At 43.6% G+C, this 15,935-nt stretch overlaps 1 protein-coding gene across 4 annotated transcripts in view; it reads right to left on the bottom strand.

Annotated features, from left to right (window-relative positions):
* Positions 1-15,935, bottom strand: part of SH3PXD2A (SH3 and PX domains 2A) — a 376,104-nt gene that overhangs the window by 119,538 nt on the left and 240,631 nt on the right. For 2 of the 4 annotated variants that reach the window (XM_077823232.1, XM_077823234.1), the window contains exon 6: positions 10,884-10,912. In XM_077823232.1, coding sequence (XP_077679358.1) covers positions 10,884-10,912 — 29 coding nt within the window. Of the gene's footprint in view, positions 1-10,883; positions 10,942-15,935 lie in introns of those variants that run through there. The other 2 variants (XM_077823235.1, XM_077823236.1) reach the window with 1 other exon arrangement.

The raw sequence follows: 15,935 nt of genomic DNA, 5'->3' as shown, positions 1-15,935 counted from the left end.
ATGAAGGATAAAGCTCGTCTGTGCGGGAGGCAGAACTTTCCAAGACTGTGGAACAAACTTCCACAGGAATGAAGAGCCATCACGAGCCTCAGTGCTTTCTGCTCAAAATGCTTGTCATATTTCAATACACACAGAATACTGTGGACAAAAAAGGAAAATATCCCATACCACTCACACAAATTCTCCCTGTGGAGAGAGGATCAGAGAAACAAGAAGTCATGGGACAGATGTTAGTCACATGAAGAACAGCTCTGGGTGGCTCAAAAGCTCATCTCTCTCACCAACAGAAGTTAGTCCAATAAAAGTTATTACCTCACACACCTGGTCTCGCTAATATCCTGGAACCGACACAGCTACAACTGTAGTGCATACAGATGCTCATCACATCACTCGATGCTCAGTAGGAAGGCACTCAAGATACTATGTAAGAATTTATGGTCTTATGACGCAAGAACTTGCTACTCTTGTCTCCACTAGTTTAGATAGGATTCCTAAGGGAGCACCATGGACAAGTTGGCATGAAGTTGAAGCTTCCTTTCTAAACAGATCCATGGAGTTTGAGGCTCTCCGCAACAGCGTCTGTCTCACTGGTATCCAAGCACTAAGTCTGCATTCCATGATTCCTCCATCCCACTCCCTGAGCCTTTCCCATTTCACACACCTTTTCACTCCTCAGACAGGAGAAGGACTAGCTGCAGAAGAACCTGGTTGCCTAGAATTGTTCGCTTTGCTGTGCACAGTTCAGTCAATGGGGACAGACGTTTACCTTGTCTTAGTCCCCAACTCCTCCCACCAGTGAAATGGAAAAACCCATGGAGTAAGGGCCACCCAGGAGAAGATAGTGATCCTGGATATTCAGCAGGCCACAGACTGTGTCAGGAGCAAACTAAAGTGACATGAAATAAAAGATATCCTAGCAGTGCCTGTGTTTTCAGTAGCCTCAGGCAGATGGCCAAAACATCTCATTTAACCAAGAAGGATCAGTTTCCCTGCACCGAATTACTGCAGACAGGACTCTGAATGTGCCAGTTTGCTTAAATAGATCCACATCTCCACTGAACAGCAGTAATGCAAATCACACACTGAGGGCACTAAGACTGAATAGACTGCCTGAAATTCTTCCTCCTAAAGCCACAATGCTCCAACATTGCAAACTCAGACTTAGTAGGGCATTCACTGTAAATTGCGGAAGAAGGGTCACTCACTGTACTCCTCAGAAAGTTTGTACTGAAGAATTTGAAACCAAGGGCCTGAGGACAATATTGAGCAGTTCTATAGAGGATCTGCCCTGGCCAGGATAGCTATACCAGAAACCGGAAACCTGAAGAACAAGTTGAACTTAAGACACAAACTCACCTATTCTGTTAAAGGTTCTCTGAGACCAAGAATTTTTCTGTGATTAACAAAGGTCTTAGACAGAGACCCTCAAATGACAGGGTGCATAAAACTCTTGCTGATTTCAATGAAAGTTAGGCACCTACATCCAGTTGAGATCTGAGCCTCAGCGTTTGATGCCAATAGATGCGGAACACCTGAGACAGGCCAAGCACCCTCAGATCCCATTGGCAATCACCATCTTGCAGTACCAAGCAAATATTGCTCAACCCAACTAGTTTTTGTATGTTGCTGTGCTATCTGGCACTGCTTGTGCACACTTTCAAATCCCTTCTCTCATTAATTCCTTGCCTGCCGCACTATTTTTAAAATAAAGAGAAACACTTGGACAAAAATATTCTGGCAGCGCCTGCTGGATTTTGTTATTAATTCCATACAGTGATTACAATGGCTACATGTAGCCAAGGAGCTAATCCTAGGATAAATTATTTCTTCACAACATTCAAAAATTACTGGAACAAGTCAGATCAACAACTGAAGAGCAAGTTAGGAAATTCCATTTGACAAGACTGAGCAGCCCATCTATCCTCAATGACCCAGACCAAATGGCACATCTCTCTTTCTGCATTGTTTTCCCACAACATAGGGAAGACAGGCAGTCATTGTGCACACGTGTTTTATGGAGACACAAAAGTGAGCATGTGCTTGAGGCTGCAGTGATCCGTGTCACAGGCTGCAGAAGTCTTGGAGAGATTAAAACACAAAGCCAGAGCTACATGGTCCTGGGACACTGATGCATCCTCAAGCAGATTTCAGCCTACAAAATATTTTCTATTTTTGCTATTTTAGGTGTTTCAATTCTCAAATTTCACCTGTTTAGCCTGAAACACCCCTCTCCAATGGGAGAGGCTCCCCCCATCCCCAACAAGGGAAGGGGAAAGTTTGACAGTGAAAGGAGGGGGAGTAGCAGAGCAAGACTGAGGGCAGCTCTACACTTCAAATGCTGCCGCCGTAGTGCTACAGGGAAGAGATTACCTGTGCCGATGGAAGAGCTTCTCCCACTGACGTAGGTACTTCACCGCCAAGAGGTGGTAGCTATATAGGCGGGAAAATACTCCTGTTGATTTAGCACTGTCTACACTGGGAGTTAGGTCAGTGTAACTGCGTTGCTCGGGGTGTGGATTTTTCCTATCCTTGAGCAATGTGAATAGACCAACTTAATTGCATAGCGTAGAGTTGGCCTTCAGTTTTGCTTTTAAAAACTCTAACTCCCTCTTTCTCCTCCCACATCAGACTTTAGTAGTGATCCTCAATTTTTTAACCTATCATTTACAAAGGAAAATTGCATTTGATTAAGAGGTAGATGTTTCAGATGATTCCTGGTCTAGATGTATTCACTGGTAGGGCTGACCATCCTGATGGGAAGACCTAAATCCCAGACCCAGGGAAGACCGATAATTATCTGTGTTTCATCCACTCTAATCAACTTTCTGATGGGACTCTTTAGAGAAACTTAAGATGCAATTTAGCAAGTGTTAGATCATTTAGAGCTGTCCCAGTTAGGACAGCAATAAAAGATATAGGCTATCAACAATGAACTATGATGGGATAATCCTATTAGTAATAGTTCTAAGTGCCAGCCCTGTTCAAGATCCTATCAAGGGAGCAGCACCCATAAGAACAAAGGAAGTTGGGCATCAATCTATACTGAGACTCCATGACTACAAACCGATCATTCCCATGTAAAGATCACAAGGATAGCAAGCTAGGGCTAGACTCAACTTCAACTTGAAACAAAACAGGTTTCCACTACATGAGCTAAAAGGAGAGCTCCAGTGTAGCAAAACCCTTATCCCTACTGTGCATCAGCTACTATGTACAGACTATAGGACAACTTCACTCACACAGCCATCTCCGTCCCTTTGGGGATCTTTGGTTTGTAACAGCGATGAAGGATTAAGCACAGAAATGTTAGCCTACTACAATCATATTCTCCATACCATCACCCAAAGCCCTCAAAGAGAACAATTCAAATAGGAGTCAAGAAAATAAACCTCTCACTAAAGAGATTTTATAGAACAGAAGATGAAGAGAAGAGGTGCGTGAGAGAGGAATGGAAAAAAGTTTCCCCATGGATGTTATTTATACCTATTACCCCTAACAGGAAGAAGATATCCTGAGATGAGTTTCATTTAAAAAAAAAAAAAGAACCACCCAAAACTCAATTCTAGTGGAGCAAGTGCTTAACTGTCAGCAAGTGGCAGCTGAGAAACACTAGAGGTTAGATTAAGTCCATAGAACACATATGCCAGGGGTGGCCAAACTTACTGACCGGCCGAGCCACATATGACAATCCTCAGAAGTTTAAGAGCTGGGGCGCACCTGACAAGGCTTGGGGTTTCAGCCCCACTCCTGCTGAAGCCCTGTGCCCTGGCAGACATGCCCTGTGGGGCTGAAGCCCTGAGACCCCCCGCCCCATCCTGCTGGGTAGACACCCCTACCTCACCACCCCGCTGCAAGCAGAGGTCCCAAGCTTCCCTCCACCCCAGACCCAGTCTGGTAGGCGAAGAAGGGTAGGTGCGCATGTGGAGGAGGAATATGTTGATGGCAAGGTTCTCAGGCTCCATCCACAAACCTAGATCAGAAATTCCACACAAAACCAAACAAGGCATTAAAGTGTTATTACACTGATTTCATTAGTTCTTCCAAGTAGACACCTCATTTCAAGCAACAGGGGTAAAATGCTCACAGCTATTGTTTTCAAGCCATCAGCAGCCAGGTGAATAAACATTAGGATTAACTTACAACCATTTTAAAATTAAAGTCAATTTAGAATACTCATGATTTAAATTGGGCTTTTTAAATTCATGTCAAAAGTTCTATGTACATATGGATAGTCTTAAATTGCTAGAGTGGATGTTACATACTTGTTTCTTTCATTTCCTAATTGTAAATAAAGTTTATACAGCAAGTTATTTATTTATAAGTTTCACACTTGAAATGCTCACCCGTACTGAAAGAGAAGTCCAAAGCATCAATACCCTTATTGTAACAGCATCAGAAACAGACAGATAAAAATTTATAAGCAAATTGCTATATTCGCAGCCAACACCCATCTCATCCTAAAGAATGTTTTTTAAAATCCTGTCTGCCTACCAAAAAACACAAAACACCAACAAAAACAAAAAATTTCCTCTGCTTTCTTGAGCTTTATCCTCAAAAACACCCAAACAAAAAAAAAAAACAAAAACCCTACAACACAACTTTGCATGACTGATGCAGCCATAAATATTTGGCTCTCCTAACATAAGTGACATCTTGAACCATGATACTAGGATAGAAATGAACCCTATAATAACAGACTGCGTTCAAGCCTACTGTGTGATACCAAACAGCTAGGACTAATTGCTGAGCAAGCAGCAGGTTAACCAACTACACTTTCAGGGAACTTGCCAAAGTTTTATGGCCAAATGGAGTCTTCATTATGGAATGACTCGGACGTTCATGCCAGCTTCCTCTTGCCCCTAGCCACCGATTATGCCAGGATCCAGATGCTTTCGTTATGAGGCTTGGACAGTCCAACAACAGCTTCTGGCATGAGGCAAGCAAGAGGAAAAGGGCAGGACCAGCTTACCCTAGGAATCTCAAATTTCTTTTTGGCCAGCCACACAACAGAATAGCTCCTCTTAGCTTACTCACCACCATAGGGAACTGATGTGCCCTACAAATGCTTTAAATCACTTTAACCCTTAGCATACTGGCTCATCCTAAGCAGTTTCACAGTGCACAGATGAGAAATTGCAGGGTTTGGATAATGTGTTAACCTAATTTGCTGTGTGTAATGCTGTGTGCAAATAGCCAGTAACAGATTTAAAATGCTATCCTTACTTTGATTCAGAAAAAAAGCCAAAACGGGACACCTGCATAGAACCAGTGCCTGTTTGAATGATAATGGATGTCAGCTGCTTCTCTCATACTTGGGAATATGGAAATTTGGATGTACAAAGGAATTCCTTCCCCTTTTGCCTCATAGGGCCTTGGGAGAGACCTAATAGGGATCATCCATTATGAACACATGGGATGTGCCCACCTGTTCCATTCCCTGAAGTTGCATTGGTGTCCTTTAGGCACTGATTGATGACAGTCCTTCAAGGCTGCTATAGTTTAGTGACAGCTAATTCCTCCCAACCAAACAGTTCAGAAGCAATTTATTGCACCTGATATTCTGCAAAATAGGCATGCATATCCCAAATAAGAGCAAAGGTTACTAGTTTAGGTCTAAAGAAAAGGAGGACTTGTGGCACCTTAGAGACTAACCAATTTATTTGAGCATAAGCTTTTGTGAGCTACAGCTTACTTCATCAGATGCATTCAGTCTGGATCAGCAGTTCTCAAACTGTGGGTCAGGACCCCAAAGTGTGTCACAATCCCATTTTAATGGGGTCACCAGGACTGCTTAGACTTGCTGGGGCCTGGGGCCAAAGTCGAAATCTGAGTCCCACCATCCAGGGCGGAAGCCTAAGCCCCACTGCCTGAGGTCAAAGCCGAACCCTAAGGGCTTCATCCCCGGGAAATGGTGCTCAGGTTGCAGGCCCTCTCTGGGCCTGAAGCCCTTAAGCTTTGATTTTGGCCTCCACGCCCAGGGTGGTGGGACTCAAGCTTTGGCTTTGACCTACCCCCATCCCCGATCCCAGGACGATGGGGCCTTAGGCAGGCTCAGGATTCAGTCCCCACTCCTGGGGTCGTGTAGTAATTTTTGTTGTCAGAAGGGGGTCAGAGAGCAATGAAGTTTGCATGATCCAGACCAGGGGTTCTCAATCAGATTCATGCAGGCAGGTCTCTGTCTGTACAGAACCGTAACGACTTCAGTGGCGTTCCAGCCATGCAGATCTGATGGCAGGATTGGAGCATATGTAATTGGACCCTGTTTGGGGCAAGGACGGCCTTTCAGTTCTGTCTTTATATAGCGTCTAGCACAATGGGATTCTGGTCATTGACAGGTCCCTAGGTGCTTCCATAATAAAATAATAAATAGTGATAATAAAGCCACACACTAGGCATGTAGCTCAAAAAACAGACAGCGTCAACATAAAAGTCACTTTCTTGCTCTCCTGTACCAGTGCAAAGAAGCTGCATGTCAGTTCAGAACACCACAAAGACACATTTAAAGCCAGTGTCTGAAAATTAAGAGCTGGGCAAACATTCATTCATTAAGTTCTGAACCCATCCAATCTCCCTTCCCTGCCCTCCCCCTCAAAGTGTGGGCTGATTTGGGGTCTGAATAATGAGCATGTGTTTGAAAAAGGAAGCGGCAGTCAGTGGTGTCTCCAGGCATTCAGAGAATTCATATTGTGTCTTCCATACTTGTATCAGTGCTCCCAATACAACAGTTGCAGAATTCCAGCGGGACCACACTGTGCATAAGTTAATATTCATGGCTAAAAGCCTTTTTACAGCACACCATCTAGTCAAGCCTCAAGACTTGTTTACTGTTCATTTTTTGCTGGAGGGCTGTTTATATTTTTTTACTCCATGTTGTGGGAGGGATGTGCTTTTTGCACTTATTGGGAAGAGCTGCTTTTTAAATGCATGTTTTTAAGCAGTTTTGTCATCTTAAAGAATTTGGCCACATATGCAATAAAAACTATTTTTATTTGTCCTATTATCTGTTCAAATGTTGTCGTGAGGTGTGCCTTTAGGAAAGAATGTAATTGCAAGCTAAACAATTCTCTCACTAGCTGCATCTTTTAGCCAGTTCATGAGGTTAGTTGAGTTAGCTCAAGTGACCACAAGTTGTAATATTCAGTCTCCGTTCCATAATATTTAACTCTGAAAATACAGTTTACCAATTTGTTTTAAAGTGGTGAGGGACAAAGGTTAGAGTGAAAATTTCCTTGACTTCGTAAAGAGATTTAATGTGGAAATTAAAACTTTAAAAAACAAAGCCGTCAAAAGACCCCACACAGTTATTTTTAATCATTCATTATTTTGAGGATACTATATTCAGACGGAGTCTGATGATCATACTTTATTTGTAATTAAGTCAACATGTCAGAGTGGGTTCGTATGAGCATTTTACCTCATTTTGTTGTTCTTAATATGAAGAACCCAATTCATTCCAAACGCCAAGAAAGTTAAACCAGTTTGTTTTAACAGATTTGCACACTATCAATCCAAATGCAGTACATTAAATTGATGCCATATGAGTGCCCAGATCTCTTGCACCTTGGGAGAGCTGTCTGGACAGTGCTCTCAGCCACATGAAAAGGGGAAAATGGAGCAATTTTGTGCCACCCTTGGCCACAGAGACATTTGACAGAAAGTGGTACCTCCTCAACTACGGTGTAGCAATAAAAAGGGAATCCCAGAACGTTGCCAAACCCCAACATGAAAAAGCATCAACCAATATCATACACCAGAATCAATAGCAGGCACTGAAGCAAAGGGCCAACAAGCGATGCTATCATACCCCCTGGGGAGCTTAGTACCAAAAGGTGGGAGCTCGGTAATGAGAGTGGGAGAAGGTGAAACACACACAGACACAGAATTCAAAGCTCTGACTGGACAGGGACTCAGGAGAGCGTCAACTCATTGGCATCCTATTTGTGGCTCCCCAAAGAAGGGGTAAGGTGGAAATGGTAGCTGAAGTTACAGGATACGTTGGTCCTACTGCTCGGTTTCCTCTTTGAGCTCGCAGCGACCAGCCCGGACCTCCATTCCCAAGCGTCAGGATGGGAGAAGGAGAGGGGTTTTCTAACTGCCTACCCAATTGTTAGTAAGGAGGAGTATCATTCCCTTTGTATAATCTGGTAAACTGAGGCAGAGGGTCAAACTCCTCCCTAGTGTAAGTAATGACAGAATTACATCGAGGAGGAGTGCAGCTCAAGGAAAAAGGCCTAGATCAGTGGTTTTCAACTTTTCACCCAAATGGAGATGCAGACCACTTTGGAAATCTTAGACAGTCTGCAGATCTCCAGGGGTCCGTAGACCACATGCTGAAAGCCACTGGCTTCGATCAAAGATATTTAGGAACCTAATTCCAATTGATTTCAATAGGAGTTAGGCACCGGACCTAAGTGACATGCTTGAGGTCACACAGCAAGTCAGTGTGACATTTAGAACAGAAACAAGTAGACTCCTAGGCTGTGAAACCTCAAGGTTAGGAGTCTAGAACTCCTGGCTTCTGCCACTAATAGTCAGATGTATCAAGGACCCACTTTAAAAATAAAAACAAAGTCTCTGCAAAATCTAATTGTTCACAGGCATGCTTTAATTGGGGCTTTTTAAGACAAGGCCCTTTCTCAGTGTTCAAAACACACAAGCTGTAGTTGCTCTTTAGTTCACAAAGAAGCGTTCACTTTAACTGAATATGGATAATGCAGGCATGGCCAACACCTATGAAATGAAAGTGGCACAGCAATGCTTGCCCCAGACTCCTCGTGTTCGTCTTTGTATTAATACAGAGGCTTGCTGAGGGCTTTTAAACAACAACTTCTTAATTGTGACTTTTTTTTTGAAGAGATCTATCAAAATTTAGGTTTTGTAAGAGAAGCTTGTGAACAATGAAGCTCAAAAGAAGCATTTCCTTGGTTAATGAGCAATGGAAACGCTTATCGTAAACAATTCTTCTTTTGTAAGATTGGCAACCCAAACATTGCAGCATTGGGTTAGGGCACGAAGTGAAACAGACTAGCTAAAGAAAATAATTCCCTCCAATCTATGAGAAATGCAGTGTGAAGCGACAGCAAAAAGTGACCGGTACATTGGATATGTTCTAATAATCTAAAAATGTAAAAAATTAAACCTGGAATTTCAACCTGAGTGTCACTTTTGGGGGGTGGGGAAGGGAGAGAAACAAAAACAAAACACCACAGCATGTCCTGGAGTGCCTTAATCTTTGCCATATACGTTTATGTTTTATGGAAGTCTGAAAGAGACCAGAGTTACAAGATAAAGTATGTATCTTAACATATCATCTAGTGATCTCAACTTGGGCCTGTGAGCTAGGAATGCAAGGTTTGGACCCCAGTTTTAACACTAACTAGATGGGGAAATCCAAGGCTACCGATAAAGGGAGAATGCCATTTACTAACCTACTTCCTAAGGTGTAAAGAGAATTGACTGGCCCACTTAAATCACATGGTTAATATTGTTGCTAAAAGGGGCGTTGAATATAATAATTTTATTCCAGAGTGGGAGAGGTTTTCAGATACAATATAATCCAGATACAGTTTTTGTAGAGGGCTAGAATGATAAACTGCCACACGCATGCTATGATTTATGACGGCAAGCCAGTACCTCATTGGTTCCACCATAAGCATAAGGTATCGCTTAATTCCCTAGCAGGGATTCTAACTAACACTTCCATCCAAGGCCTGTGTAGGCAACAGGCTGGCAGTTTCACACAGCACTATCAGTGAATCCATAGGACAGCAGAGCCAGGTGGCAGCAGCCCATTAGTGTATTAGCTTACTGCAGAAGGGCAGCATAAATCATTCATAATTTAACTGACCAATCAATCCAAGCAATGCCATTCTCTGAGAGGGGTGTGACCTTTTTTACTCCCAAGGGGTCTGCATGGTAGGTAGGGAACTTGGAACTACCATAATACCACTTTGGGGGGGGTGGGGGTGGAAAGGCCACACCCAGACCAACATTTCCAGAAGTAACTATTGATTTGGGGTGCCTAGTTTGAGATACATTACACTTGATATTTTCAGTAGTATTGTGCACTCAGAACTCCCTGCAGATGCTCAGAAGCTCCGAAGCCAGGCCTACCACCTCCAGTTTAGGGCAATCAAATTGAGTAACCCCTAATTATAGGTCACTTTTGAAAAACTGTCTGGAAAAAATATCACTGCAGGCCATAAGGAAGGGAGAGACAGAGAACTGGATTTATATTAGGTTAGGTAATAACTTTTATTGGATCAACTTCTGTTGGCAAAAAAAAGAAGCTTTGCAACTCTTCCTCAGGTCATTTATATTGTCAGATTGGAATTATAAAAGGTAACAGCTAGGATACAAAACAGACACCCCAACCACAGCCTCTGAACCAGTCTATACCCCAAAGTTTGGGGCAAAGCTCACACTGAGGTAACTCACAAGGCAAGACTATTTCAAGCACAACACAGGATCCCTCAGGAGAGGCAACTTGGCAGAGCGGGTGGCCACAAAATAAGGATCAAACTGAAAGAGAATAGTATCCCTACTCCCCCATAAAGAAACCTGACAGTGCTTGGATCATGCGCAGGTACAAATAGAGCAGAAAGAGGACTTAAATTTAAGGCAGCTGCTTTCTTGGACTGGAGAAAGCTCTGTATAAGTGCAATCAGCAGGGGGCTAGTCATTTTTGTTTCAAAGGCAGTTTAATATAAAAGGCAATTTTCTCTCTGCACAGCTATATTGTCTGTTTGATGCCTCTGCCTCCAACCGTCTTGTGCAGGAAAGAGTCAAATCACCATACAATTTCATGCAACAGGAGGTAAATGGAAGGCTCTTAAAAATCTCTCTACATAGCCATGCATTATATGGAGAATCTGGTCTCTTACCTGATTTTCTTTTCGAGGATCCATATTCCCTGAAAAATAGGCAACAACAGATAGACATGGTTAGTGTTTGGAATGTGGGGAAAGAAAAGGGTGTTTCCCAGACTTCCACCCCTACACTCAAGGGCTCATCCTCTGCTTTCCCTCCTTTAAACTGGAGGGTAGGGCTGCAAGGCATTGACACACACAGACTTATACACCCTGATCAGCAGCAGCTCATCAGCACCAGGAGCAGCAGCAGCTGGTGCTTCTGCAGCACTAGGGAGGTCAATGGACCATGTGATCCAAGACAGAGCAAACCATCTACAACCAGTAAAGCAGGGGAGAAGAGTGTCATTTTCCCCCCTTTAAAACAAAGTATTTAATGCCCCATTGCTGAATTAACCCATTACATTCCCTTACAAGTCAAACACTTTCTGCAAAGGTGCGGTTGATATAGGCATATCGTGCATTGCTCACAGTCCCTTCATTTCAAATGCTAATTAATATCTGCATAAACCCCAGCCCCTTCTGGTTATCTCTGTCAAACACTTGTCCTCTCTTTAAAAAGGAAAACTTAGTTCTTTTTTTGTTGTTTTCAGGATAATGTGGCTTTTCTTCTGGATCTACAAATTGAAGGAAGCTAGTGCCTTTGCTCAGAGAATAATATGTGGGAAGTGCTAGAAGTTGCTATCACAGAAAAGAGGAAGAAAGTGCTGAACAGAGCTGGGAGAAATTGGAAAAAATTGTTTTAGAATTAGAATGAGGGTGGAAAATATTTAATTATGGTAACTACTTCTTCCCACTCTCCCAGTGTCCTATCTGTATCTATCTCTTAAACACTGACTGTGAAACGGGATGTGTAGTCAGGAACCAAGGGTTGCCTGCTACAGATGCCACTGGAGGACTGAGGTCTTTGTCAATTCTTTGGGTAGCGACTGGCTTGTTTATTCTCTCTTGTGCAGCACTGTGTATTCTATGGGGACATTTAAAAAAGCTGGGAAACACCAAGTATTCCAATGCTGATTATGCAAAATTCAGAATATTTGGGAGATAATCTGATACTCTGAAATGTTGGCATGCTCCCTAAAATCAGAAATGTGCATAGAAATGAATTTGGTTTTCCCAAATGTTTTGGATCTACCCCCAGGACATTTGGATAGCCAGGATTTACTTCTGGTGAAGAAGAAGAAAAATCCCAGTTTCTTTTTGGGTCCCTTCAAATTTTCCAGTCTCACGTATTTCTATGAAACAGTGTTCTCATCAGTCATTTTTTCAATTGTATTTGAGGCAAAGCCCCTATCGTTCATAAACCAACTGGTTTTTGCCCAGAAGCAACATTGTTTTTTGTCCACTGTCACAGGGATATACTGTGGGGAGGGGGCTGGAGCACTACGTACTTCATCTATTCTGTGCTGCCCATTAAGGTACATGCCAACCCAAGCTTTCCTTTATTCAATGACCTTTTTAGCCTACCAGCTACACGTCTTTCATCACGACACCCACTGTGGTCAAGGCTGCCATGCTAGGAGTCTCTGTGGCACGCAGACTAGTGCTTAACAGCAGCTACCAATCAGTTCCTCGTCACAGACCCTACTACTCGCCCACCCGGTTTTGACAGTGGGCCCTTCTTTACCGATTCCGGACTGGGGAGGCCTCTAAGCAGCCAACCAGCACCACTGCGGTCTTTGAGACAATCCAAGCTGCAGTGCAGATCAAACAAGGATACAGATTGTCAAGGAGTGTCCGCGAATGAAATTCAGTGGTGGGCTCTGAGAGCTCCACTTGGCCACTAGGAATGCTATTGCTTGGCTCGGCGAATATGCAAACGCTATATAAATATGCTCCCTGGGAAGCTGTGGACAGCTCCTATAAGTGAGAGTTACTCTTGGGCCACCATTGCACTCCATTCTTGGTGTGCAAAAGTGATGAGTGCCATACAGGCATTGAACCAGAGCTTCCTCGGAGTTACACAGGAAAGTCTCCACAGCACAAACCAAACAGCCAGGCTCACAAGCAGAGAGGTGTAACAGATTCACACTCTGTGGATTGAGCACAGAGGGGGACACAGGACACAAATGACTGGGTTGCACAAAATTTTTACACATTTTTCATGAGTCATTAACTAGAAGGTGAAAAAACCTGAATTCCAAGTATCTTTCCTTTTGGTTATGAAAATTTTGCCCACCTCCAGTCCTGAATCCTTGGTTCTGAATGTGGTATAGTCCATATACGCCATATATCCCACCCCCACCCCCAGGAATTCCCACAAGTGCCCACTGTCATACTGTGGGGCAGTCGCACTACACACTCCATCTATTCTGGGCTCCAGATTAGTTCCAGGGGAAGCTGTGGGCAGCAACTGTCAATTAAAGTTCCTTTTGGGCCACCATTACACCCTCTTCTTCTCAGCTGCATCTCGATAGCTGTGCCAATGAGGAGCCTCAGCTCAGACGCAGTCCCTGTATGCATCTCTTGGAGGGACTTTCATACTGGAGGCAGATTTCACACAGAATCAGACAAACAGACGTGCATTTGCTTTATATGATATTCCCATGTCATACGGGCTAATGGTCAAAGTGGTCTGAATTTAAGCAAGTCTGTCTTCCCCAGTGCTCATTTTGGTCCCTTCTCCTGATTCCTGCCTCTTGCACTGAAGTTGCTAGGACTGGTCCTGTCAGGTGCACTCAGGATCTTCCACGCTCAGTGACTTCAGTGCACGACTGAGTCTGTGATGCTGAATTTATCCCTTTGTAATAGCATCCATTACAACAGACTGAAGAAACAAAACAGGCGTCTGTGGCCTCACTATGGAATCGGGATGGAGATGCAGGGTTGTTAGGGAACATGAGCCCGTTGTATATTTAAACTCTTCAAGGCCCTGCACTGCTCAGTCCCACCTGCACTGTGGGCCTGATTCTCCTCTCACTTGCACCAGGTTCACACTGGTGTTACTACACCAACTCCAACTAAGTATTGCTGATTTACATCAGTGTGAGATCAGAATCAGGCTCCATGTCTCTTTAGTCACCCCTTACTGCCTGGCTCGTGTCTCATGCTATGTCAATGCACACTGATGTTCCTTTGGTCTCCTCCATCACCCCAGCACTCACACCCGGAATGGCCTCTTCGCTCCGGTGTACCACACAACTTTACTCTCCTTCAGATTCCTCCCCAGAACTCACTTCTTCCCCTTAGACATCAACCCTGTCCATGTTCACACTTAGCCCCCTCCGCTACGCTTTCTTTATTGCCGTACCTTGTTGTGTTAAGTCTAATATAAGTCCCAACCCTGGAAAAGGTTACTTTATGTGTGTGAATAGTCTCACTGAATTCATGCACGCTTTCCCATGTGAATAAGCATTTGCAGGAGCAGTGTCCTAGCTTGTACGCGGCAGGTCATGGGAACCTGCTATTCTAATGTGCCTGCTAAGGCACCATGCTCTCTTACGGTGCTCTGTTATTGTTATTATTAGTTGTGTTACGGTATTTCCAGGAGCCCATAATTGAACGTCGGGGCCCACGGTCTTAGGGGTGCCACGCACACATAGTAAGAGTCTCTACCCCAAGGAGTTTATAATCTAAATTGACAAGACAGACAAAAGATGGACAAAGAAAATATTAATGGCCCCCTTTGCCGAAGGGGAGCCGAATAAAGTGATTGCTCAAAGTATCACAGGAAATCTCTGCCAGAGCTCAGGGCAGAACCAGATCTCATGGGTCCCAGTCCAGAGCCTCAATCACAAGACCATCCTTCTTGAAGAAATAAAATAATAATTACATAAAAACATTTTCTTTTAACCCCCATATTTTCATGGCTCAGATGAAATGGACACAGAAACCAGCCATCCTGGTGTAGGTTTTGCTGAACAGGTTTTGACTTTGGTTTTCCTGTAATAGGTGAAATTCAGCCTTGCCCAGAGGGCCAGTATGAAGCCTCTGGACCTCTAAAGTTCCCTTCAGCCCTCAGATCTTACAAAGTACGTATGTTCTGTCTTGGCCCACTGCACAGGGGTGAATTTCACCCACAGAACTGGGACAGAACCAATCCCTGTTCTTTGAGTCTCCTGAACACTGGTGGTTCAGATAAAATGGAACTTGAATCAAAATCAACATCTCTCCCAAACAGGCTTTGAAAGCCCAAAGCCCAGTGTCCTCGGCCCTCCTCACTGTGAAGGAGAAAGCTCTAGTGGAAATATCAATCCTTGCAGTACCAAAGGGGGCAAAGAAAATGATCAGTCTACTTAAGTAGTATGTTTTTTTGTATACGCTCTTTCCTTCTTTAACCTCCCATGAGACAAGTCCCTCTTTACTGTTTACAAGCAGCAGCTGCCCGGCAGCAACACCTGACTCCATGTCTAATTTTAAAATGCTGTTCATTCATACCCCTTCTTGGCTACTGACAGTGTAGGAGCACTCCCACCCTTACTAACCTCCGACGGTGCTTGGTCTAAGTCTGAAGTGCAGGGCTATGCCCAAGGACAGATAAGAAAATTTTACATTCATAATAATTATTTCAATTGTTAGTTCCTCAGGGCAGGGACCCCATCTTCTCCTGCATTTTGTACGGCACCAAACACACCATCAAGCACTTAAACAAACTGTGCCCTGCATCAAAAACCGCCTGCCAAGGAGGAGTTTAATATTGTTTCTTTAATTGCCCAGGAAAGGACACTGTTCTGCTAAATGTCCTAAATCACCCTGTTCAATCATCCTCTCTTTGGAGACTGACTTACATGCCTTAGTCAATTATAGATCATAAAAAATATAGACAAGCACTACTTAGCATCACAATTGGAAAGGTGCATAACAAAAGAGGATTCTTGTTAGAGTTGAGTCAATAAAAGTGTGAACAAAAATAAATGTAAGCTGCTGAGAAGACTGAAAGTGTATATAGCTTCCAGAAGGGATCTTCCGTGTTTTTCAGCCATGATTTTCATTGTTTGATTTGTATGTGGCCTTGGAAGGGTTCTCTTGAATCCCACATGAAGACTGTGCAATTAAGTTTTACACAGCTGTCCTGTAAGGGGATTGTCTGAAAACCAACACCCTTCCCAACCAAGGGGTTGGCTTTAA

This window comes from Eretmochelys imbricata, chromosome 7, assembly GCF_965152235.1.
Source record: "Eretmochelys imbricata isolate rEreImb1 chromosome 7, rEreImb1.hap1, whole genome shotgun sequence".
NCBI classification, from domain to species: domain Eukaryota; kingdom Metazoa; phylum Chordata; order Testudines; family Cheloniidae; genus Eretmochelys; species Eretmochelys imbricata.
This window is presented reverse-complemented; position numbering and strand designations above follow the sequence as displayed.